The 24,059-nt window shown below is 43.4% G+C and overlaps 1 protein-coding gene across 7 annotated transcripts in view; it reads left to right on the top strand.

Annotated features, from left to right (window-relative positions):
- The window catches only part of N4BP2 (NEDD4 binding protein 2), a 225,373-nt gene that overhangs the window by 19,599 nt on the left and 181,715 nt on the right, over nt 1-24,059 (top strand). For all 7 annotated transcript variants that reach the window (XM_033947102.1, XM_033947095.1, XM_033947076.1 and 4 more), the window contains exons 2-4: nt 436-970; nt 13,814-14,126; nt 14,483-15,599. In XM_033947102.1, coding sequence (XP_033802993.1) covers nt 13,916-14,126; nt 14,483-15,599 — 1,328 coding nt within the window. In that variant the 5' untranslated portion in view covers nt 436-970; nt 13,814-13,915. The remainder of the gene's footprint in view (nt 1-435; nt 971-13,813; nt 14,127-14,482; nt 15,600-24,059) is intronic.

The following is a 24,059-nucleotide window of genomic DNA, read 5'->3' as shown; positions in this document are numbered from 1 at the left end:
TGGGGATAATATTTGTCCAGCAACTAAAGCACTAACAATGTGACTCTCGATAGACCTTAAATGAAAAGCAAGGCATAACCAAAAAACCTAATGAGAAAAAAATCTTCACCCTTGAACTGATGCTGCTGTAGGAGATGATCACAGCAAATGTTCATCTGAAAGCCATCAAAGGCATGCACATAGGCACTGACATAACTGAGATGCATGCTTTGGCAGAAGGTGGTGAGTATATGCTCATCATAGCAAAAGATTAATGCATCATTGTGAGCTAGGAGGGAGGAAGAGGTTGGGGTGGGGATGTGGAGGAAATGGTATAAAATAGGTTAATGTACTTCATAAGTAAATATTCTTTATTAAACTGGGGAAAATGTCATAAATTTTGGTTGTGCTATCAATCGTTACTGACAAATGCATTTTTTTAAACCTCCTTGGCAGGTGAGCAGTAGAAGGAGGAGGCAGACCAGCTATAGAGAACATGGCCCAAGATATCCAGGCGATCCAAGAATCCGCCTTCCATGGAACCTGAACTGCCCAGTTTGCAGACAAAAAGATTAACACAGAAGGTCAAGCAGTTCATCTCTTCCTTTACTGGATCAGCTCTGCCATAGCCAGCATCTAAAATGTGCAACCACTGGAGAGGAGAACCTGCCTTTTGCCAGAATGCTTACACCCTCAAGTACTGAAGACATGGAAGGATAGTTGATGCAGGTCTCTTCACCAATCAAGGCGATCCATAACAGCAGTGTAATTGAAGGATGGTGAACATTATGGCCATAAATAGAGAATCCTAAGTCTGCAGGATGTGGCGGCCCAATAGTCCATGCAGGAGTGCACTGCTGTAGTACATGCACTGGAAGATTAGATAACATCTTCACTGATGTCATCTGAATTCTGATTTAGTATTGATTCTTGCTTACAGGATCTGACCGACACTCTGAACAGAAAAATTGGTTTTACATTGCTTCAAAAGGCAAGTTCTGTGCTAGCTGAGACAGAAATGCTTAGCAGTTCCTTTGCACATAAAGATCAGTGGGAGGGGGCATGGAAAGAAGCAATCTCTGTCTGGGATTCAGGAGTTCAATGGAGTCTAGGTTTCTGTTTGAGTATGAATAGGGATGAAAAAATGGGAAGAGTAGAATATTTGAAGAACCTAAAGAGTTTGGGGAAATGTTGGGAAACAGTTGAAAGGGACAGAGGACTAAAAAGGTGTTAATTAAAGGAAAGGGAACAGGTCTTTGAAAGGGATGAGTAAGACTGGAAATGGAGGAAGTAAAATGGCAAAGAATAAATAGAAGAAAATCAATAGATTTTGCAATGAGATAACTGATGGGAAAGGAGCTGGACTGGTAAGAAGCAGAGGGAAATAGATGAGACTGGAGGGGGTGAGTACAGAGGTTGGAAATGGGAGACTAGAAAGTAGATGAAATACTGAAGGGGACTAGACAGGGGATAAGGAAGTTTTTAAAAGTAGGTGATGTTGACAATAGAGTTGGCAGGAGTGATTGTGGATCATTCCTGCCTCCACTGCACCACCAGTGCTTTTAATGAAAGCTTTGAGATGAGGGGGGGAAGGGGGTTCCAAACTCTTTATTTTTTTTATTTTTTTTGGAGGGGGGGAAGGAGGGAGCACCAGAGTTTTGGTTTCGGCCTAAAATATACTTGTATTTTAAGCCAAACCAAACAGGACTGAATTAAGATTTTGGATTGACTTTTGCACCAAAACCGAAATTTGGTAAGCTTCTACAGGCTATATGATCATGCAGTTGAAATCTTAGCACTGTACGTACTTGCCCATACGTTTCCAGGACATTAACAAACTGGTTGAAACATGAAGAGGGAGATTGAGGTGCTAGAGGTGTGAAAAAGGAAGAATCAAATCTAGCTGGGGGTGTAAAAAATGTAAAATATAAGAAATTGAGATGGAAAAAATAGGGAACAGAAGGATTAATGTCAGATAGATGTTGGTGATAAGGGGGAAGAAGTTAGGGAGAGGGAAAAAGCAGAAAATGATAATGAGATGGAAAAGAACTAAGAGAAGAGGAAATGGTAAAGAAAGACTAAGACCAACTCAAATAGAAAAATAAAATGATCAGAAGACAAAAATATTAAATAAAATAGACTTTTCTTGTATGTAGAAAACAGAATATATTCACTTTGAAACTGAACATTTTTTTGGAGGCCGAAAGGATTTATTCCACAATTACATTTTTTATGAGTATATTTATTACTTTTGATATACTGCCTCTCTGTGGTACAAAGTGAATTACAGTCCATTAAATATAATTAGAATTTTTTTGTTTTGTTTTGATTTGTCTTCTAGTACTTTAATTTGTTAGTGCAGGTTAAGTTCTTAGAGTTGGTATGGTATGTTAAGCTAGGTATTTATTTGCAAGATTTTATGTTAACTTTACAAAGTGTCTAGCAAATGTGTGGCAGCGCTGGCAGCCAAGATAACCATATTCTGGTGAGCTTCGTTGCATCAACTCCTGTTCTTCACAAGAGCAAGACTATCTGGGGGTATTTGGGTGTTCACCAGCTGATTAGTTGCAGCAGCAACTGGGGGGGGGGCATATGAAAGTCACCCTAGCAGTATGACAGTCAGTTTGAAGCCTGGAGCCAATAGCATCTTTGTAGAGCCATGGCCTTTTGCTGCCAAGTACTGTTACAGTAATCAGGGAACCACTCCTTGTGGTAAATGATCTAAGCCAGACATTGCTTCAGAGAGCTGGTATGCTTTCCCTGGAGAGAGCTCACCTGGCTGCATGCTGTCTTGTTTGTTGTGGGAGGTGACAGGGCATACCTTAGAGGAATTGCAGAGGAACTGAAAGAAATTTCAGTGAATTTGGAAGATGTACTAAGCCAAATCAATAAGTTAAAAAGTAATAAATCACCTGGACCGGATGAAATTGCTGAACTGCTATTAGTAATCGGTAGTACAATGTCCCAGATGTTTTCCTCAGTTCACCATGTTTCCGTGATGCCGATGATGTCCACGTTATCTTTTTGTGCCATAGCTTCTAATTCACCCATCTTACTCCTTAGGCTCTTTGCATTAGTGTACATACATTTGGGTGTGTGGCCTGTTCCTTTCTTGCATTTCCTTCCCTCTTGTATCCCTTTTGATCTGTCTTGCCTGTGATCCGGTGAGTCTTCTCCTCTATCTTCCTGGGTATCCAGCTTGATGACTTGCGACGGCAGGTTGAGGACTTGGAGAATCGATCGAGATGCAATAATTTGCGTTTTAAAGGTATCCCTAAAACTGACCAGTACAAAGATGCAAAGGAAGTGGTGCAGGACTTTTGCAACCATTTGCTGTCAGAGGAGGAACGGGCAGATCGGTGTTCTAAAAAGGCCTTTGATCGGGTTTTGTGGGGGTTTCTTTGGGACGTAATGGGTCATATGGGTTTGGGGTGCACCTTCAGTGCTTGGGTTCGAGCCCTGTATGACACACCACGGGCTTGCCTGAGGATTAATCAATCCTATACAGATTTTTTTTTTTACATCTATCATGGGACCAGACAGGGCTGCCCGCTCTCACCTTTATTATTCGTTATGTCTATAGAACCTCTGGCCTTGGGTATTCGAACTCACCCTGAACTGGTTGGGTTCTTGCGGAATGTAATGTAATGTAATGTAATGTAATTTATTTCTTATATACCGCTACATCCGTTAGGTTCTAAGCGGAATGAGGAGGAACATCGTGTAGCGCTTTTTGCAGATGACATTCTATTGTGGAACACCCTGAGGTTACAATACCACATCTCTTATGGCTTTTTGAAACTTATGGGAGAGTCTTGGGGTTTAAAATAAATTTGGATAAGTCGGAAATCTTGATTTTGACCCTGATGCAAAGGAAGGTGGATGGGCTTAGGGGGTGTTTCCCTTTTCGAAGGGTGGCCCTTGGGATTAAGTATCTGGGCATTTATATCCCCAAGGATCTGACTCGGGTGTAAGAGAAGAATTACCCACCCATTTATCGCCACCTACGATAAATACCTAAGATAAATACCTAAGATCTGACCTACAGCGTTGGAACGGTCTATGGTTGTCCTGGTGGGGTAGGATAGCCATTGTAAAGATGAATGTGCTACCCAGGTTGCTGTTCCTCTTTCAGATGCTGCCTGTGCCAGTGTCTCCCGGGGAGCTGTGGGGGTTGGGAAAGGAGCTACGTAGTTTTATCTGGCAGCGCAAGCCTCCCAGATTATCTCACTCTTTACTATGGGTGGCTAGAGAAGTTGGAGGCAGGGGACTTCCTAATCTTGAGTGGTATTATCATTTGGCACAGATTAAACTGGTGCTTGATTGGGAAATAGGGGAACATAAAAGTGGGGTACAGTTGGAGCAGGAGTATGGGGGCCGGGAGTTGTTGAAGAACAGGCTTTGGGTGTCCAGCTCGCAGCGCCAATGGATCTAAAGCATCAATAACCCCTTTGTACAACATTTTGCTAGGGTATAGACTCAAGTACGGGCTAAATTGGGCGATGGAGCTTTAGTGTCATCCCTGGCTAATATACAAGCGGAGCCCCAATTTCAGGTGGGCAGGGACAATTGGATTTTTCATCGGTGGTCTCAGAAAGGGTTGCGTGTCTTTAGAGACTTGTTGGGGCCCTCTGGGATCCTTTCTTTTGCTATGCTACAGAGGAAATTTGATTTGCCTGCTGGGGACTATTTGGCCTATTTCCAGATTAGACATTTTATGCAGGCTCAGGGATGGGGTTCCCAGTCTCCACTCGAGCGGGAACACTTGGAGAATTTGTGGTTACTTCTACAGAAGGTTCCTAGACCGCTATCAGTGGTGTACCAGTATTGGAGAGGTAATTCACCCACTCATTTCTCATTTCAAAAGCACTGGGAGGGGGATCTGGAGTTGCATTTCACCACTAAAGAATGGGGGGTTATTTGTAGGGAGGTGTATAAGGCTTCCTCGTATGCACTGGTCAAGAGAATGCTTATAAGGTCATGACTAGGTGGTATTATACCCTGGAACGACTGCATAGAATGTTCCTTGGAATGTCTGATCAATGTTGGAGATGTGGTATGCATGTGGGGTCTTTTCTTCATATTTGGTGGGATTGTGTGATCATTGGCCCCTTTTGGACAGCAGTGGTTCATACTATGTCTGCCTTTCTGGGGGACCACGTTGAAGCGACCCCTCAGAGCTGCTTGCTAGGCTTACATAATAATCGGGAGCATCTTTGGCAAACCAAACTACTTCGATGGGGTTTGGCGGCAGCAAAATGTTTACTAGCTAATCATTGGAAAAATAAGGTAGCCCCCACACATCTTGACTGGACCACTTGATTGTTATCCCTGGGGAGGATGGAGATGGCGGTGGCTAAACGTCGCCACTCCTAAACACTACACACCTTGACATGGAGCAAATTAGGGGCCCTGTTGGCCACTCTGTAAAGGGTCCCTAGGGTCTTGCTACTTTGTTGGTCTGCTAGGTGCTGGGGGGAGGGGTTGTGGAGAGCATTGGTTAGAGGATAATGAGTTTGGGGGGGAAGGGGAGGTTCTGTGGGAGAAAATTGTAAGGTTGTGCCTTTTTTTTGTATTTGCTATTTCCTTGACATTTGATGTGTCTGTTGACTGTTGAATTGTGTGTATCCTTATCTTACAAAATCTTTAATAAATATTTAAATATAAAATAAAAATAAAAAAAGAACCACAGTGAGACTAAAATATATATTTTTCATACTGTCATACTTTTTTGTAATCAGATCGTACAAAATCTGCCAAATTTCAGCACATTCATGTTTAGTTTTCAGATCCAACACATTCTAAAGGGCATACCTTAGACATGATCTTGATACCTGAATCGCAGGACATTAATTTTTCAAAACCACATATCTACCAGGTTCCCTGGTCCGATCATTAATTCATCATTACATCTTGCCATTTAAAGCCAACTACTAAATCCATCCCTCCTAAGACCATAACTTACAGAGATTTCAGTAATCTTAATGTCTCTTCAATTTTAAATACACTCTCAATTCAGATTGACAATCTAAACAATGTTGATCTCACTGAACAGATAGCAATGTGGAATGAGGCAAGTCGTTCACTACTAGAAAAAATTGTGGTAATTAATACTCGGACTATTTCGTAAAAAAACCCAAAAATCCCTTGGTTTACCTCCACATTTAACCTTTTGAAATGTCAATTACGATCTCTTGAGCGTAAATGGAGGGCCAATCCCAACTTAACTAATCTTTACAAATATAAAGAACATGCACTATATTATAATAAAAAAAAAAATCAATTAATCTAAAAAAAAAAAAAATACTATACAGCTAGGAATTAAGCTAGAAAGCTAGGAATTAAGCAACACTTTATTCAATCTTAAAAAAACTAACACCACATAAACAAATTAAAAAATCTCCCTTAAAGAGCTCCCTCTCAGCACAAAATCTAGCTGATTTCTTTCAAGAAAAAATTGCTAAAATTAGAAGAGAAATTCTAAGCAATGCAGTGGCGATCACACAGGATAATAAGGAAACTAATAGTCCCCAGTGCTTTATCTGTGCACATTTCGCCCTACCATTGTTAAATGATCTACAGAGGGTAATGTAATCACTCAATTCAAAAGGACATAATTCATTGTAAAAAAAAAAGTTATTCTCGATCTTTGGTCCATTCATTTCCAAGTTCATTAATACCAGTCTCACTTCATCTTATTTATCAAAAGTTTGGAAACACTCGATCATACCGATACTTAAAAACACCAAGGAAAGTCAACAGGCGTGCCCAAATTATAGACCTATTGCCAATCTGCCATTCTTAGCAAAATTAACGGAAAAGATAGTTGAAAAAAACTCAAATCTTACATCCAAATCAAACTGAATTTTGTAGTAATCATTCAACTGAACATTCTTTGATAGGTTTAACAACTTCAATACAATACATTATCCCAGGACAAGCAGGCATATATTCTCACTGATGGGTGATGTCACCACGGAGCCCCTTGGAAAGTTCTCGGCTGCCCACACCGCGCATGTGCGAGTGCCTTCCCGCCCGACATAGGCGCGCGGTCCCTCAGTTTTCTAGTTTCCGCGGAGCTGTCAGTCGCTTTTCAGTCGTGTGTGTCGATATCTTGCTGCCTTCCCACTCACGTGGCTTTATTTTATTCTTTTTTCTTCATACTTTGTTTCTTTAATCTTCTCTTTTTCATTCTTTTTTTTTTTTCACTTTTGCGATCTCGGCCCTGCGGGGCCTGTTCCAAGCCTCAAGCCTCGACCTTCGATTTCGCTGAGGCTATTTTTTCCTCCATGTCCCGACCGTCTACGGGTTTGAAGAAGTGCGAACGGTATGCTCGCCCTATTTTGTTCATGGACCCGCATCGCTGGTGTTTCCAGTGTTTAGGGCCAGACCACAGGGCTGAATCCTGCACCCGTCGTTCTTCTCTTCAGAAGAGAACCCTCAGAAACCGCCAAATTCAACAAAAGTTGCTCTTCAAGTCCACTATAGAAGGTAATTCGGCATCGGTCCCGGCGTCGGAGTCAACGCCAAAGTCTACTTCACATCATTCAGCATCGCAGGATTCCCCTTCGGTGTCGCAGTCTGTGAGTAAGCCAGCTAAGAAGCCTTCCCCTACCCTTACAGGTCCTCAGGTCACTACTGCAGTGAGCCAAGTCCTGCCGACCTCGAGGCGTCCTAAAATACACTCGGCTCCGATAGAGGTGAGTGCCTCGTCATCAGCCTCCTCATCTCCGGAGCACAGAGTGGCATCGAAGGTACCGGCGAAAAGGCAAGCGGTACCGATCCAGTCTCGAGGACACTATTGCTGCCGTGCTTAAAGTCCAGTTACGAGAGCAATTGCAAATTTTGCTTCCAGTGCTAGCGACACCAGCTCCTCTGGTGCTGGTTCATTCTGAGCAAATGGTTTCTGCATCGACCTTGGCAGCACCGACCAGGTCTGAGCCGCTGTCCCGGCATCGATGTTTGTTGAGCCTGTTTTTACTGCCCCGACACCATCTCGAAAAATTTCTTCTATGCCAACAGTATTACCTTCGGGTGCGATGTCGGATTCTGCTCGACATTATACATCTCCTGAGACGATGTAGATCAAATCAGGCAAATCACTGCGGAAGCTCAAGTATGTCGAGCCTTCAACACCCACCTCCTAACTTCCTCCGACGAAGGACTCGGATCTCTGGGAGGACTCTGAGGAGCCTATCCTGACAGAAGATGAGGCTTCTTCTGATGGTGATGTTTCTTCTAGAGAGCCTGTTTCGAAGCCTGAACAGACCTTTTTCTCAAAGTTTTTGAGGGAAATGTCAGAGGCACTTTCCATTCCTCTGGAGTCGGGCTCTAAAAAATCTAAAGCATTTTTGGATGCATTAGATTTTGAGCAGCCTCCTAAAGAGTTTCTTCATGATATTCTCAGGGAGACTTATTATAAGAATCTGGAAACCCCTCTAACTGTTCCTGTAAACTGGACTCCCTCTACAGAGTGGTGGCTCTTCCTGGTTTTGATAAGCCTCAACTTCCTCATGAGTCACTTCTCGTGGAGTCTACGCTTAAAAAATCTACAGGTGCCAGTGTTTACGCTTCTGTCCCTCCTGGCAGGGAGGGTAAAACCATGGACCATTTTGGTAAGTGTTTATTTCAAAATTCCATGCTTGCCAATCGGTCTGGAAATTATGCTTTCCATTTTTCCTTTTATCTCAGACACTTAATACAACAAGTGTCTGCTCTACAGAAATATTTGCCTGAGCGCAAAGTTCCTCTTTTGCAGCGGTATGTTGCTTCCTTGTTGCAGTTGAGGAAGTTTTTGGTTCACTCTATTTATGATACCTTTGAGCTTACATCTCGTGCTACTGCCATGTCTGTAGCTATGCGCCACTTGGCTTGGCTTTGAGTATCTGAGCTGGATGTTAACCATCAAGATCGTCTCGCCAATGCTCCTTGTCTGGGCGATGAATTTTTTGGTGAGTCTTTAGATACCACGACCCAAAAGTTGTCAGCTCATGAAACCAGGTGGAATACTTTGATTAAAAACAAGAAAAAAAACTCCCCCTGCTCGTCCTTACAGGCCACAGTCTACTTATCAGCGTAGGTTTACTGCTAGGCCTTTGCAACCCCCTCAGTCTCAACCTTGCAGACAAAGGCAGCCTCAACAACAGCAGCCTTGCCAACAACAACAGAAACAACCGGTTGCTCAACCTAAACCTCAGCAGCCCTTTTGACCAGTTTCTTCGGAGCATAGCCAATCTCAGCATTTCTCCTCCATTACCCCAGCCCATAGGGGGTTGTCTTCAATTGTTCATCAGTCGTTGGGAACTCATTACCACCGATCATTGGGTCCTCACCATCGTTCGTCAGGGTTACGCTCTTCATTTCCAGACTCTTCCTCCAGAATGTCCTCCAAAAGAGTCTGTTTTGGACCCTGCACAGTCCTCTCTTCTTCTCTAGGAGGTGCAATCTCTTCTTCTGCTAAATGCCATCAAAACAGTTCCTCTCGATCAACAGGGAAAAGAAGACTGGGGGACTCAGACCCATCTTGGATCTCAGAGCTCTAAACAACTTCTTGGTTAGAGAAAAATTCAAGATGTTGTCATTGTCTCTCTTGAATCCTCATCTCAATCTCAACGATTGGCTATGCTCCCTAGACCTCAAAGAAGCCTACACGCATATTCCCATGCATCCGGCCTCTCGGAAGTACCTTCGGTTTCAGATAAATCAATATCATTACCAGTACAAGGGATGCCTGATTGTGGTGGCCACCTCTCTGAGTTTACATGGTCTCCAGGTCTTTCCTTACCCGGACGACTGGTTGATCAAGGATATTTAATCTCAGAGAGTGGTTCAAGCAACATCTCAAACCATCTCCTTTCTTCAGCTTCTGGGATTCAAAGTCAACTTCCCCAAATCACATCTCATTCCAACGCAGTGTCTTCAATTCATTGGGGTGATTCTTGACACCACTCTTATGAGGGCGTTTCTTCCACCAGATCGACTTCAGACTCTCATTCGTCTCTGTCAGCAATTGCTTCCTCTTCAGACCATCTCTGTCAGATATATGATGGTTCTTCTGGGACACATGGCCTCCACGGTCCATGTCACACCCCTGGCAAGACTCCATCTGCAAACTCCTCAGTGGACTCTAGCATCCCAGTGGTCTCAAGCGACGGATTGTCTCTCGAAGCACATATCCGTTACATCATCTCTTCTGCAGTCTTTTTGTTGGTGGATGATCTCATCCAATCTTTCCATAGGTCTTCTTTTTCACTTGCCACCTCATCACAAGATCATCACCACCGACGCGTCCCCTTATGTCTGAGGGGTGCATATGGACAATCTGCAGACTCGGGGTCTTTCGACTGCCAGAGAGAAGAAATTCCACATCAATTTCCTGGAACTCAGGGTGATGTTTTATGCCCTCAAGGCATTTCAACATCTCTGTCCTCAAGTCCTCCTCCTTTGCATGGACAATTAAATAGCAATGTACTACATCAACAAGCAGGGAGGCATGGGTTCTCTCCTGTTGTGTCAGGAGGCTCAAAAGATTTGGTCATGGGCGACAGATCGCAATCTGTTCCTGAAAGCTGTCTACAAAGCGAGCAGAATTCCCTAGCAGACAACCTCAGCAGAATTCTCCAACCTCACGAATGGACTCTCGACTCTGTAACTCTCTAGTCCATATTTGCTCAATGGGGCACCCCACAGGTGGACTTATTTGCAGTTCCTCACAACCACCAGTTGCCCCAATTTTGTTCCAGACTTTATTCTCCTCTCCATTTGGTGGCGGATGCTTTTCTCCTGGATTGGACGGATCGGTTTCTATATGCCTTCCTTCCACTTCCTAGCCACCATGATTTTCATTGCTCCATGGTGGCCAAGGCAACATTGGTTTTCCCTTCTGCAACTCAGTTCCAGAGAACCCATACTACTTCCAGTGTTTCTTACTCTGCTTACTCAGAATCAGCAATCCCTTCTACATCCCAACCTGCATTCTCTACACCTGACAGCTTAGTTTCTCTCGGGCTGAGTTCTACTCGAACACTCCTCTCTCAGCCTGTTCGTCAAATCATTGATGCTTCCAGGAAACCGACCACACAACAATGTTACCAACAGAAGTGGATTTGGTTTTCATCCTGGTGTTTACTTCATCATCATGATCCCATTTCCTTGGCAGTGGAATTGGTGTTGGATTATCTTCTTTTTTTGTCTGACTCTGGTCTTAAATCTACATCCATTAAAGTCCATCTCAGTGCTATTAATGCTTATCATGAACCAGTGCAAGGGAAACCTCTTACTACTCATCCTCTGGTATCCAAATTCATGAAGGGGCTTTTCATTGTGACACCACCTCTCAAGCCTCCACCTGTAGTCTGGGACCTTAATGTGGTGCTTTCCAGTTTGATGACGCCTCTGTTTGAACCAATGGCTACAGCTCATCTCAAATTTCTTACCTGGAAAGTAGTCTTCCTTATTGCTCTCACCTCTGCCAGGAGGGTCAGTGAGTTACATGCACTGGTTGCAGATCCACCTTTTACAGTTTTTCATCATGATAAAGTGGTTCTCTGTACTCATCCAAAGTTTCTTCCTAAAGTTGTCTCTGACTTTCACCTCAATCAGTCCATTGTTCTACCAGTATTTTTTCCTAAGCCTCATTCTCTTCCTGGAGAACGGGCTTTGCATACGTTGGACTGTAAACGAGCTTTGGCTTACTACCTGGATTGCACAATGCCGCACAGAACTTCTCCCCAACTTTTCCTTTCATTTGATCCAAATAAGTTGGAACATCCTGTTTCGGATAGAACGATTTCCAACTGACTAGCCGCTTGCATCTCGTTCTGCTATGCTCAGACCGGACTGGTACTGGAAAGCCGTGTCACAGCTCATAAAGTTCGAGCTATGGCAGCTTCTGTTGCTTTCCTCGGGTATACTCCCATTGAGGAAATCTGCAAAGCTGCCACCTGGTCCTCAGTTCATACCTTCACTTCTCACTACTGTCTGGAGTCTTTCTCCAGAAGGGATGGGCACTTCGGACAATCTGTATTACAAAATTTATTTTCCTAATGGCCAACTTTCCCACCATCCCATTCTGTTAGCTTGGAGGTCACCCATTAGTGAGAATATATGCCTGCTTGTCCTAGGATAAAGCACAATTACTTATTGTAACAAGTGTTATCCAGGGAAAGCAGGTAGATATTCTCACAACCCTCCCACCTCCCCGGGTTGGCTTCTTAGCTGGCTTATCTTAACTGAGGGACCACGCGCTTACGTCAGGCAGGAAGGCACTCGTGCATATGCGGTGTGGGCAGCTGAGAACTTTCCAAGTTCTTAAAGTGGTCCGTACCGGGGGCTCCGTGGTGATGTCACCCATCAGTGAAAATATTTGCTTGCTGTCCCTGGATAACATCTGTTACGGTAAGTAACTGTGCTTTCTGGAGCACCATCAATCTGTAATCCTAATTTCATTGGATCTCACAGCGGCATTCAATACGGTCGATCATCAATTACTTTTACAAAGATTAGCTTCGGTTGGAATCACCAACCAATACTTAATTGGTTTAAATCTTACTTCACGGATTGATCTTCTACCGTGTTCTTTAACAATTCCAATTCAAAGACATTCTCTAACTCTTTTGGAATCCCTCAAGGATTGATCCTATCACCGCTATTGTTTAATATTTATCTTGCTCCTTTACTGACGTTATGCCAATTTATCGGCCTCACAGCTTTTGCTTACGCTGACGATATTCAGATCATTCATCCCATCGATACCGCAAATAATGGCATATTCATTTCTGTGGAAAGAGTTACAGCTTGTTGCATAGAAAATGAGCAGAATGGGATGAAATTTGGCATGTGGGAAAAACTGATAAAAAAAGCAAATAGGTTCCAGAGAAATGAGCCCCCCACCATATATGCCCAGTGTATGCTGACACACAAAACGTGTACACACACACATATGCACGCAGATTGGAAAGAATTTTAGGAGGTATGCTCTGCATGCTTTCCCTAATTGTAATACCAATTACCTTGTCCTCTGAAAGGGAATACGTTACCAAAATGTAGCCAGATTCTGTGATCCCAGATTGTTTAAGATTTTGGATTTAAGGAGGAGCTTACATTGAATCCTTTATGGTTGCATTAGGGCCAATGGGAGCACATGAAAATAGGCACACTGTGGGCTCTAGAGTTACATGTAGCAATTGAGCTCTATGCTAACTGAAGCTTGAAGATATGTGACAGTTAACAGTTAAAGAGAGTGTCAGCAGTTTAAGCAAGAAAAAACATGTGCATACCATTATCCTACACAAGAAAGTACTATATGGAGATATTTAATACACAAAACTGTCAGAAAGCTATCTATGTCACAGTTGCAGTCTGGTCTTCAAAAGTCTGAAGCAAATCCACTTCTCCATAAGCATAGCAAAACTTACTAGAGGGAACTAAACTAAAGAAAAACTACTATTCCCCTTAGGCTCACTGTCTGTATGCAACTGTTAGTGTAAATGCAGTATATCAAATGTAATAAATGAAATGAAGATGTGTTGCCTTTCATGACTACAGATATTTGTGGAGTGGAGTAATATAGTGTTTATAGCAGTGGGCTGAGAATCAAGTAGATCTGGGTTTCAGTTCCATTTCTTCTTGCAGTAGTGGGCAAGCCATATCATTTTGTTTTCTCAGTTAAAGTTTAGATTATAAATCCTCTTGGTCAGGGAAATGGCTCCAATGATTGAATTGTAACTTGCCTTGTGCTCATTTGGAAGGGTGAACACTTGAATCAAAAAGCCTAATCCTTTATATTTTTCAATTTCCTTGTGTATTTTAAGATGTTCCTCCTTTTCTCCCTTAGTACTGCTTACCATGAGCTTGTTCTGCCTTCCATTTGCTTGATGTTGCCATTGTCGTTACGGGGACTGCATAAGGAAGACAACAGGAAGACATATGGGAAGAGATGCCAAAGAAAAAGAAAACTCTCTCTGTGAGCCCTTATAGAAAGAATTTGGACTCTGAGAAGGTTGCATCCTTTTCTGCTGCTGACATGGCTCCACCTCCGGGACAGCTGCCCCCCAACTATAAGGAGCTTCTCGACAATCTCTCAGAGATGTTCTCTGACCTGGATCCTGGAGTGGTGTACATGGTTCTCTCCGAGTATGATTTTAAAGGTAAAGATGTTCCTCCTTTTCTCCCTTAGTACTGCCTTCCATTTGCTTGCTGTTGGCTATCATGACTCCCTCTTATAACCCTACTGGGGCATTGAAGAGCCAACGTGGTGATCGGGAGGCTGAATTTAGGCATAGCACATGCCATCTGAGCCATCGAGCTATTCCACATATGCTGTTTGTATAGTGACTGCTGTTTGTATAGTGACCAAGAAACTCCATAGCAGTAACTCTTGATCTTCTCCATGATGTCTCACATACACACACTGTCAAATATACTGTATATTATTCACCTATAGCTAAAAAAATGAAAAAAAATCTAGAAATACTAATTTATGTTTTGTTTTCTTTGTAAACAGTTAATGTTGCTATGGATTATCTCCTGGAGCTGTCAACAGCTGCTAAAGGAGCAGTTGTATCATCATCTTTGGACTCAGGGTTTGATTTTGTAGCTGCATCTCTAGATGATATCAGTCAGGAAAATTCTACTGGAAGCAAAGTCACCGAAAGGAAAACTAGTGCAGAAGAAAACCTGTCTCTTCCCGATGGGCTGCTTACTGCAGAGTTGGATCCCTTGATAGAGAATGCATTTGAGATGTATAGTTTGAATCATCCACAGTGCAGTCCAGACTCTGTGCCACAATTTAAGACTTTGGACCATTCTCAGGAAATTTGTGAGCCACTAGGTTTGGTACAACCCAGTTTACATTTTAATTCTGACTTTCCTGCTATACAAAATCAGGCGGACAGTAATGTATTGGTGTATTCTCCTTCTGTAATAAATGCTGAGGACACCAGTTCTCACTTGGCTCAAGTCAACAATGCTATGCAGTGTAGAGTTGGCATGTTAGTTGACACTGCTGAACTCTCTGCAGATGAACTGGACAGAAGCAGTATAGTGGAAAAGGTCAGTGGAAACTCTGTCACCCTTCATAGAGCTTCAGACCTCAAGGGCCTTTCTTGTAGTGCCAGTAAAGACTTGGAGACATGTAAGGATGCAAGCTTGCAGAGGCTTCAACAAGAGAATAGTGACTTGCAGAGAAGTATGGAGTCTAACACCAAGCCATCAATTCATGCTGATTCTTGCCTTTCACAGCCAGATCAATTTGCCAGGGTTTCAGCAGTGCCATGGACTACCTGGAATCCCCTAGCCTGTGAATTTTATCCAACTGCTGGATGCTACAGCTTTGTGACACCAATTGCGGGTAGTCCTGTGCAGTGGAAACCTTTTTCTGACAGATTTTTTGTTCAGGGAGTTCCTGCCTCTCCAGCAGTCTCTTTAACACCTTGGTACAGTAGTGGCATTTTTGCATCAAACATCCATCGGGGTCAGCTAGATGTAAGACAAAATACACAGTTTCACCCAGTATCCCCACGCTCTGTGGTTCAAAATGTGAAGAGAAAGAAACAGTTCTCAGGCAAAGTTCTGGTGCTACTCAGAGGTGTTCCTGGCTCAGGAAAATCTACTTTGGCAAGGTCAGAATATTTTACTATATGATTATGGTAAAATTGTATATTTAAAAAAAGTTAAAGAAAAATATAAATAACCTGTGTGGAGGTTACAGAGAAGATGGTATTTAGACCAAACTTGAACTTTGATCCTCGAGGGCTACAAACCAAACAGGTTTTCAGAATTTCGCCAGTAAATATATATAAAATAAATCTGCATGCCCATTGGCTCCATTATATGCAAATCTATCTCATGAGTAATGAATTTGTGTGAAAGATTTGAATATGATGAAGGGTAGTGAGACTGCAAATGTACCCAATACATATTTACTGGGAAAATTCTTTAAACCTGGTTGATGTACAGCCCTCAGGGTCTTGATTTTGAAAACACCAACATGGATCCTAATGCTAAATAGTCTTATCACAGCTCTTCTGCAGTAAATTCTCTTCTTTTGCAGTATGGTAATCTGATGGCTCGGTGGGAGCAGTATATATGTTGAAAGAGGAAGCCCGATTCCTAGTCATGAGGGCTAAGCTTATTGAGATGCAACAGCTATAGTTCAAGTAGAGGAAGAAAAGAAGGAATGTTAGAGATTCTTCTTTCTAGTGATATCTGTTTTCTGAATTTGTACAGCTGTGAGCAAAATAACTATGCAAGGACATTCATTTGACCCTTCAGAGAGATAGAAGACCTAGAGATTAAAAGGAAGGGGATAATGTGAGAGGCAAAACACTTCAGTGCTCTTTGCCCACTTCCTCTCTTTGGTATATTGGCATGTGTGAAGGGTTAAAATCTGATATGTTTCAAAAATTAAATTTGGGTTTTAGATGATTCATCTTTATAAAGTAAATCTGAGTTCAAGACAATTCAGATTAGAGCATAAAGCAATGGAAGGTTAAGGGACTTGTCCAAAGTTGTAAGGAGTGTTCACAGCAAAAGCAGGATTTGTGCCATTGTTTTAAATTCTAGGCTGCACTTACAATCTGAAAATGAAAGAAGGACCCTTCAATTAAAATCTGTAACTTTTTATGTCATAGAGAATAAATAGAGGCTGAGGCCCTGGCGCACAGAACTTTCCCTGGTAGTAAGAGTCGTTAAAGCACTCTTACTGGAACGGAAAGCTGTCCTCCCAGTGTAGAAAAGGATTCTCCGTGGCTGCTACCAATTGTTGCAGCAGCAACTGAGAATCCTATGCAAATGAATCATTAGGAGCTCTTTAGTATTTAAATGAGTTCTCCTAGCAATGCACAAAAGGGAACACCCCCCAGCAATGAATAATCTGTGCAGAAATTTTCCGGCAGCTGCTGATCTTTAACAAAAAGGTACAGGGTGTAGGGAGGGACACGACAGATCCTTAAGCTGGGGAGAAGGGGGTCTGACTCCACTCAGCCCACTAGACCACCAGGTCTTTTTTGGCTGGAGAGGCTCTATCTTTGTAGGACTGGGGGGATCGTTTGGAGGGGGGAATTGGGCAGCCCCTGCTCTCCTTGCCGGCTTAGGAGACTCCATGATCAGCTGAGTCGGTAGTACTCTGCTTTGGGACTTCCCTTGCCACTCTGCTGTTTGGGGCTTTCCTATGCCGGCTCTGTTGATAGCGGCTAAGCTGATAGGGGAAGCCCCAAACAGCTGATCGGCAGGGGAAGCCACTGATCATTGGCTTCAGGGAGTTCTGCTGGCTCAGCTGATGGGGGATTCCCCTGCCACGATTGGATGAGCTGGCAGGGAGAAGCAGCAGCAGAAAAAAAAAGTTTTCTTTTTCAGGTCTGACAGGAGGGATGGGGGAGGAGCTTTGCCTAACGATTGCTCTTCAGAGCAGATGCCAGGCAGAGTTCCTCCCCCTTTTACTGGGCCTGCTCTGCAAAAATAGCGTGCATATAATTTGCATGCTACTAATGCAGAGTATCACCTATTGTGTAAAAATTGCTCTCACAATGGTATTTTTTTACCATGGTGTTGGAGCTTTGTGCATTGGGGTGTGAGAGGTGCATTGTTTATAGGAATTCTACGAGCGTTGGAGCAGTTGCTGCCGCAACTAAGCACGCGCTGTGCGTTTCTAAAAGAGGAGGTTAATTTGGCCATTTTCTAACCTGCTTCTATTCTAAAGTCCCCTTAAATAAGGATAAATAAGGTTTACAATCTATAAAATAATCCTATCCTTCCTAGCTACAAAACAGAAAAAAATTGAGCATCATTAAACAATACCTTATAATACATGCTGCTACGTGTTCACCAGGGATTGGTGGGGGGAGGGGCTATGTATATAATAGTTTTCAATGGTGAGGATTAGTGCTGCCCGATTTCCAATTCAAATTGATTCACCGATTCACTTTGGGTGAATCAATTCTAATCGATTGATTTAAAAAAAAAAAAAATTGGCCTGGCCAATTCAGAAGTGCTGCAGCTGGATTGGAGATAAGCTGCTAGCCCGCCTGCGGGCCAACAACAACCTGGTGCTGCAGGGCTGTTTGTCCATCGGGCTGCGGCTGGTGCTGGAGTACCTGTACCCTGCCAAAATGACCCTATCACTAGACACTGTGGAGGAGGTCTTGTTGGTGATCAAGTTCCTGCACATCCCGCAGGTGACCCACCTCTGCATGCAGTTCCTGAACGACCAGATCTCGGTGCAGAACCACAAGCAGGTGTGTAAGATCACCGCCCTGCATGGCCTGGAGGATACCAAGAAGCTAGCCAACAAGTACCTGGTGGAGGCTGAATCGAATCAAAATTTTTTTTCCTGAATTGGGCAGCACTAGTGAGAATGTGTTTTTCAACATGGTTTTGTATCAGTTATTCTCTGAAAATGAATAAATATATTTAAACATAAAAAAGGAGAACCCCCCCCCCCCCCCAATATACAATCTCCTAACCTAAGAACATAAGCAGTGCCTCTGCTGGGTCAGACCAGAGGTCCATCATGCCCAGCAGTCCACTCACTCGGCGGCCCATCAGGTCTAGAACCTGTATAGTAATCCTCTATCTATACCCTTCTATCCCCTTTTCCTTCAGGAAATCATCTAATCCCTTCTTGAACCCCAATACCGTACTCTGTCCTATCACACCCTCTGGAAGCGCATTCCAGGTGTCCACCACCCTTTGGGTGAAGAAGAACTTCCTAGCATTAGTTCTGAATCTGTCCCCTCTTAATTTTTCTGAATACCCTCTCGTTCTTGTAGTTTTCGAAAGTTTGAAGAATCTGTCCCTCTCCACTTTTTCTATGCCCTTCATGATCTTGTAAGTCTCTATCATGTCCCCTCTAAGCCTCTGCTTTTCCAGGTAAAAGATCCCCAGTTTCTCTAATCTTTCAGTATATGAAAGGTTTTCCATACCTTTTATCAATGGCATCGCTCTTTTCTGAACCTTCTCGAGTATCGCCATATCCTTCTTTAGGTACGGTGACCAATATTGGACGCAGTACTCCAGATGCGGGCGCACCATTGCCTGATACAACAGCAGGATAACTTCTTTCGTTCTGGTTGTAATACCTTTCTTGATAATACCTAGCATTCTATTCGCCTTCTTAGAGGCCGCTGCGCACTGTGCCGATGGCTTCGTTGTCTTGTCCACCATTACCCCCAAGTCCTTTTCTAGGGTACTTTCACCCATTACCAGCCCTCCCATCGTATAGCTGTACTTCGGGTTTCTGTTTCCTCCATGCAAGTCTTTACATTTCTCTACATAAGTACATAAGTAGACGCCTCCGCCGGGGCAGACCAGAGGTCCATCCAGCCCAGCGGTCCATCCAGCCCAGCGGTCCGCTCACGCGGCGGCCCATCAGGCATATTGCCTGGTCAGCGGTCCCTGACTAATTTTATGCCTACCTCTACACTTATCTCTAAACCTTCCACTGCTCTTATCTGTACCCCTCAATCCCTTTGTCTTCCAGGAACCTATCCAGGTCATCCTTGAAACCCTGTACTGTGCTATTTCTTATCACGGCCTCCGGAAGGGTGTTCCATGTGTCCACCACCCTCTGTGTGAAAAAGAACTTCCTTGCGTTTGTTTTAAACCTGTCCCCCTTCAATTTCATCGAGTGACCCCTTGTTCTTGTGGTTTCTTTCAAATTGAAAAATCTGTCTTTGTCAACCTTTTCGATGCCCCTCAGGATCTTGAAGGTCTCTATCATATCTCCTCTGAGTCTCCGCTTTTCCAGGGAGAACAGCCCCAGCTTCTTCAGTCTGTCAGTGTATGTAAGGTTTTCCATACCCTTAATCAGTTTAGTTGCTCTTCTCTGGACTCCCTCAAGCATTGCCATGTCCTTTTTGAGGTACGGTGACCAGCAGTGCTCCCTCTAAGCGGGCGGGTGTTGTGGGCAATTTTTTTTTCGCTGTGCGCTACAAATATCGGGCGCCAGCGCCAACTCGCCCGATTCTCCAGTCTCGCCGCCCTGCCATCTCCGTACGCCGTGCGCTGTGACGTAAACTTGTGCGCTGCGATGCAATATTTTGTGCGCCAGCGCACGCCAGCGCAGCTTAGAGGGAACACTGGACTGACCAGTACTGTACACAGTATTCCAGATGCGGGCGCACCATAGCCCGGTACAGTGGCAGGATGACTTCCTTCGTTCTGGTCGAGATACCCTTCTTAATGATACCTAACATTTGGTTTGCTTTCCTCGAGGCTGTGGCGCATTGTGCCGACGCCTTCAATGTCGTGTCTACCATCACTCCCAAGTCTCTTTCCAGATTACTGACCCCTAGCATTGCTCCCCCCATTTTGTAAGTGAACATCGGGTTCCTTCTCCCTATATGCATGACCTTGCATTTCCCTACATTGAAGCTCATTTGCCACTTTTTCGCCCATTCTTCCAATGTCGTAAGATCCCTTTGGAGATTCTCGCAGTCAACCGTGGTTTCAACCTTGCTGAATAGTTTGGTGTCATCTGCGAATTTGATGACCTCGCATTTTGTTCCCGCCTCCAGGTCGTCAATGAATATGTTACACAGGAGCGGTCCCAGCACCGATCCTTGAGGAACCCCGCTCGTGACCCCTTGCCAGTCCGAGTAATGGCCCTTTACACCAACCCTCTGCTTCCTGTCTGCCAGCCAGTTTTTGATCCATCGGTGGACCACCCCGTGCACCCCATGATTCCATAGCTTCCTGAGCAACCGTTCATGTGGTACCTTATCGAAGGCTTTCTGGAAGTCTAGGTAAATTATGTCTATGGGTTCACCTTTGTCCACCTGGTTATTTACCCCCTCAAAGAAGTACAACAAGTTTGTGAGGCACGACCTACCCTTGCAGAACCCATGCTGGCTCGACCTTAGCTGTCCATTTTTTTCGATATGGTCACAGATGCTGTCCTTAATCAGTGCCTCCATCATCTTTCCCGGGACCGATGTGAGGCTTACCGGCCTATAGTTTCCCGGGTTGCCCCTCGAACCCTTCTTGAAGATGGGCGTGACATTAGCTATTTTCCAGTCCTCCGGGATCTACATTAAACTTCATCTGCCATCTCGTCGCCCACTCTTCTAGTTTGTTCAGGTCCCTTTGTAAATCCTCATAGTCCTCTTTAGTCCCAACTCCACTAAATAGTTTGGTGTCCTCTGTAAATTTTATTACTTCGCACTTCGTCCCTGTTTCTAGATCATTTATAAATACAGAAACATAAAATAAACCCAAGAAAAATTATTCTAAAATCATGATATTCTAACCCATGTTTAAATAGCCAAGGTTTAACTAAATCACAAAATTTTATTAAACAACATTTTCTAATCTAATCTATTCCAAAGCTGAGGAGCTAGACCTCTGTGTACCATTTGTGAACCAATGGAATTTTCATGAGAATATGTTTCCAGAAAATACAAGGCTGTTCTCCAAATATTTAAGTCATTCAGTTTTGATTAATAAAACTTTCAAGGAATATCATCCTTGACTGCAAATCCAGATAAGGAGCTGACCAGGTAATCTTGGAGATGCTTAGAAGAATTTGGGACAGTTCTGATTCAGTCCTACAAAGTGATGATTAGAGGAACTCTGATTTATGGTTGTCTACAACTAGGGGGAGGAAATGGGTTTTGACCTGCTCTTCATCTTTCCCCTTTTCTTCCTTCCAGGGATAACTCCTAGCACACTTCCTCTCTCCCTCCCCACCAGGGCTAATCAGAGGAGGTGGCTAGGAGGGTCATTTTGCCTGGTCCTAAAGCCCTAAAGGAACTCTAAATATAGATTACTCCTCTGCCCTCCAACCCAGCCAGCTGCATAACTGTTCCCCTTAATTGTATCCATGACATCCTGTTTGTCTGTCTTAGCTGTTTAGATTATAAGCTCTTTCGAGCAGTGACTGTTTTCTTCTTCTTTGTGACTCTTTGCAGCACTGCGTGCGTCTGGTAGCGCTATAGAAATAATTAATAATAGTAGTAGTAGTAGCTTCTATACCGCTACTAATGACTGGGGAGTCAATTCTGAGCAGTTTGCATGAGCTTCAGTAAAGGTGTTAGAATACATGGGCTAAATATATGTGAATCTTACCTATTTATACTATCTATATTCATATTGTGATCAGCCAGGCGCCGTGCCTGCCAGGGTCCCAGTGAAAGCTGACCGGCAAGTGAATAAGAAACCCAGGAAAGGAATGTACAAGACCTGTCCTGTCCCTGTTCAGCGTGATTTCCCGGCTGACCACCAGGGGGAGCCTGAAACACCTAGGGGAACTCTAGGCAGGCAGTATTCAGGTCACCACCAGGGGAGCTCAAGAGCTCCACTGTATCCTGCTGACTCAGCCAGGTTAGGGCGTGTCCCTAAGGTAGAAAAGCTCTCAGTTGAGTACAGACAGGCAAGCAGGATAGGGAGAAGGGTAAAGCCTTTCTTTCCTGATGACCCCCCTGGGCCAAGTAAAGGGGATAGATGTACACTCATGGAGACAGAAGAAGCTGGTGAGACTCTGAACCTTCCATTGCCTGAGGAGGAGACGGAAGTCCCTATGGAAATACAAACACCTCTGCCAGAGGAGTTTGTGGAGGTCTTGGAACCGATGGAAGTAGGATTGCTCACCAGGTGCCATGAATAAATCTGCTATAATTTCAAAAAGACGCCTCAGCCCCACCACTCCACCGCATATGATGCTTTATATAGCGGGAAGCATATTGTGGTGCTTCATCATTGGCTGTCGATTTTTGAATGTTATTTTCTCCTTTTTGTCTTTAATTTTCTATATATATTGCTCCTTATGAATACTTGTAAGAAATAAATATTTCAAAAACACTTTGCTTCTTCAGTGTCATGATATGTGCTTTAAAAGTAGATAGTACTTATCTCAGCCAAAACCTGGGGAGTCAGACCCGACATGTTTCACACAACCGAGTGTTTTATCAAGGGTCTCCCTGTAAAATATAGAACAGAAGCTGTCACATACAATTGTGTCCTGCCCCTCTCCTATCCAAATTTGATTCGAACTTAGTCTTAGTATTGTATGTGACAGCTTCTGTTCTATATTTTACAGGGAGACCCTTGATAAAACACTCGGTTGTGTGAAACATGTCGGGTCTGACTCCCCAGGTTTTGGCTGAGATAAGTACTATCTACTTTTAAAGCACATATCATGACACTGAAGAAGCAAAGTGTTTTTGAAATATTTATTTCTTACAAGTATTCATAAGGAGCAATATATATAGAAAATTAAAGACAAAAAGGAGAAAATAACATTCAAAAATCGACAGCCAATGATGAAGCGCCACAATATGCTTCCCGCTATATAAAGCATCATATGTGGTGGAGTGGTGTGGCTGAGGCGTCTTTTTGAAAGTATAACAAGTTATCAAAACTATCATAATCCAGACAATATTATACATCTACCTACATTGTATCTGACTGGATATAGCATTTACTTCATTATACCCTCGCCATATTTCCAACAAGCTTTAAGATGAATAAATCTGCAACAGTGAGTTTTGGTTTTTGAATTGGTTTTGAACCTGTTTTTGATTTTTGACTTTATAAAGCTGAAAGTGCCTTAATTGGGGAGAGGTTTGCAATCACCCAGGGTGGGAAATTTTGAAGGCGCTTTCCCCGTTTGGCCCAGCAGTGCTATAAGAACTGCTGGAGGATTTAGTTTGGATTTGGAACTGTGTTAGCACTACTGCAGAGAACTATATTTTGATTTTTCATGATAAACTGCTTGGGAGCAGACTGTGCAAGCTCTGAGAAGAGCAATACCTCAGGTGCAGGTTTGACTGTTTTTAACAGAGAGAAAGTTGGAACTTTATTTGAACTATGTAATCTCCCTACTTTTGAGTTCTGATTTGATGAACTTTTGCCTTTTTGACACCATTTTCCTTGTTTGTGTCATTTTGACCTTTTTGTTTTGGAAAGTAAAATTAATATAATTCTATTCAAACTTTAATTGGGTGGTTTTGAGTGCAGTTCCTGTTTTGTGTCAATTCAGTCCTGCAGGGTGACTCCAGCCTGGTCACACGCTGGTGTACTGTTTACGTGTAGCCACTTGGAGTGCTGTAGAGCCCCAGTCCTGGGCTACAGTGTGGCTACAATAT

Source organism: Geotrypetes seraphini, chromosome 1 (genome assembly GCF_902459505.1).
Source record: "Geotrypetes seraphini chromosome 1, aGeoSer1.1, whole genome shotgun sequence".
NCBI lineage: Eukaryota > Metazoa > Chordata > Amphibia > Gymnophiona > Dermophiidae > Geotrypetes > Geotrypetes seraphini.
Note: the sequence above shows the minus strand (reverse complement) of the source record. Positions and strands in the feature narration are given on the sequence as shown.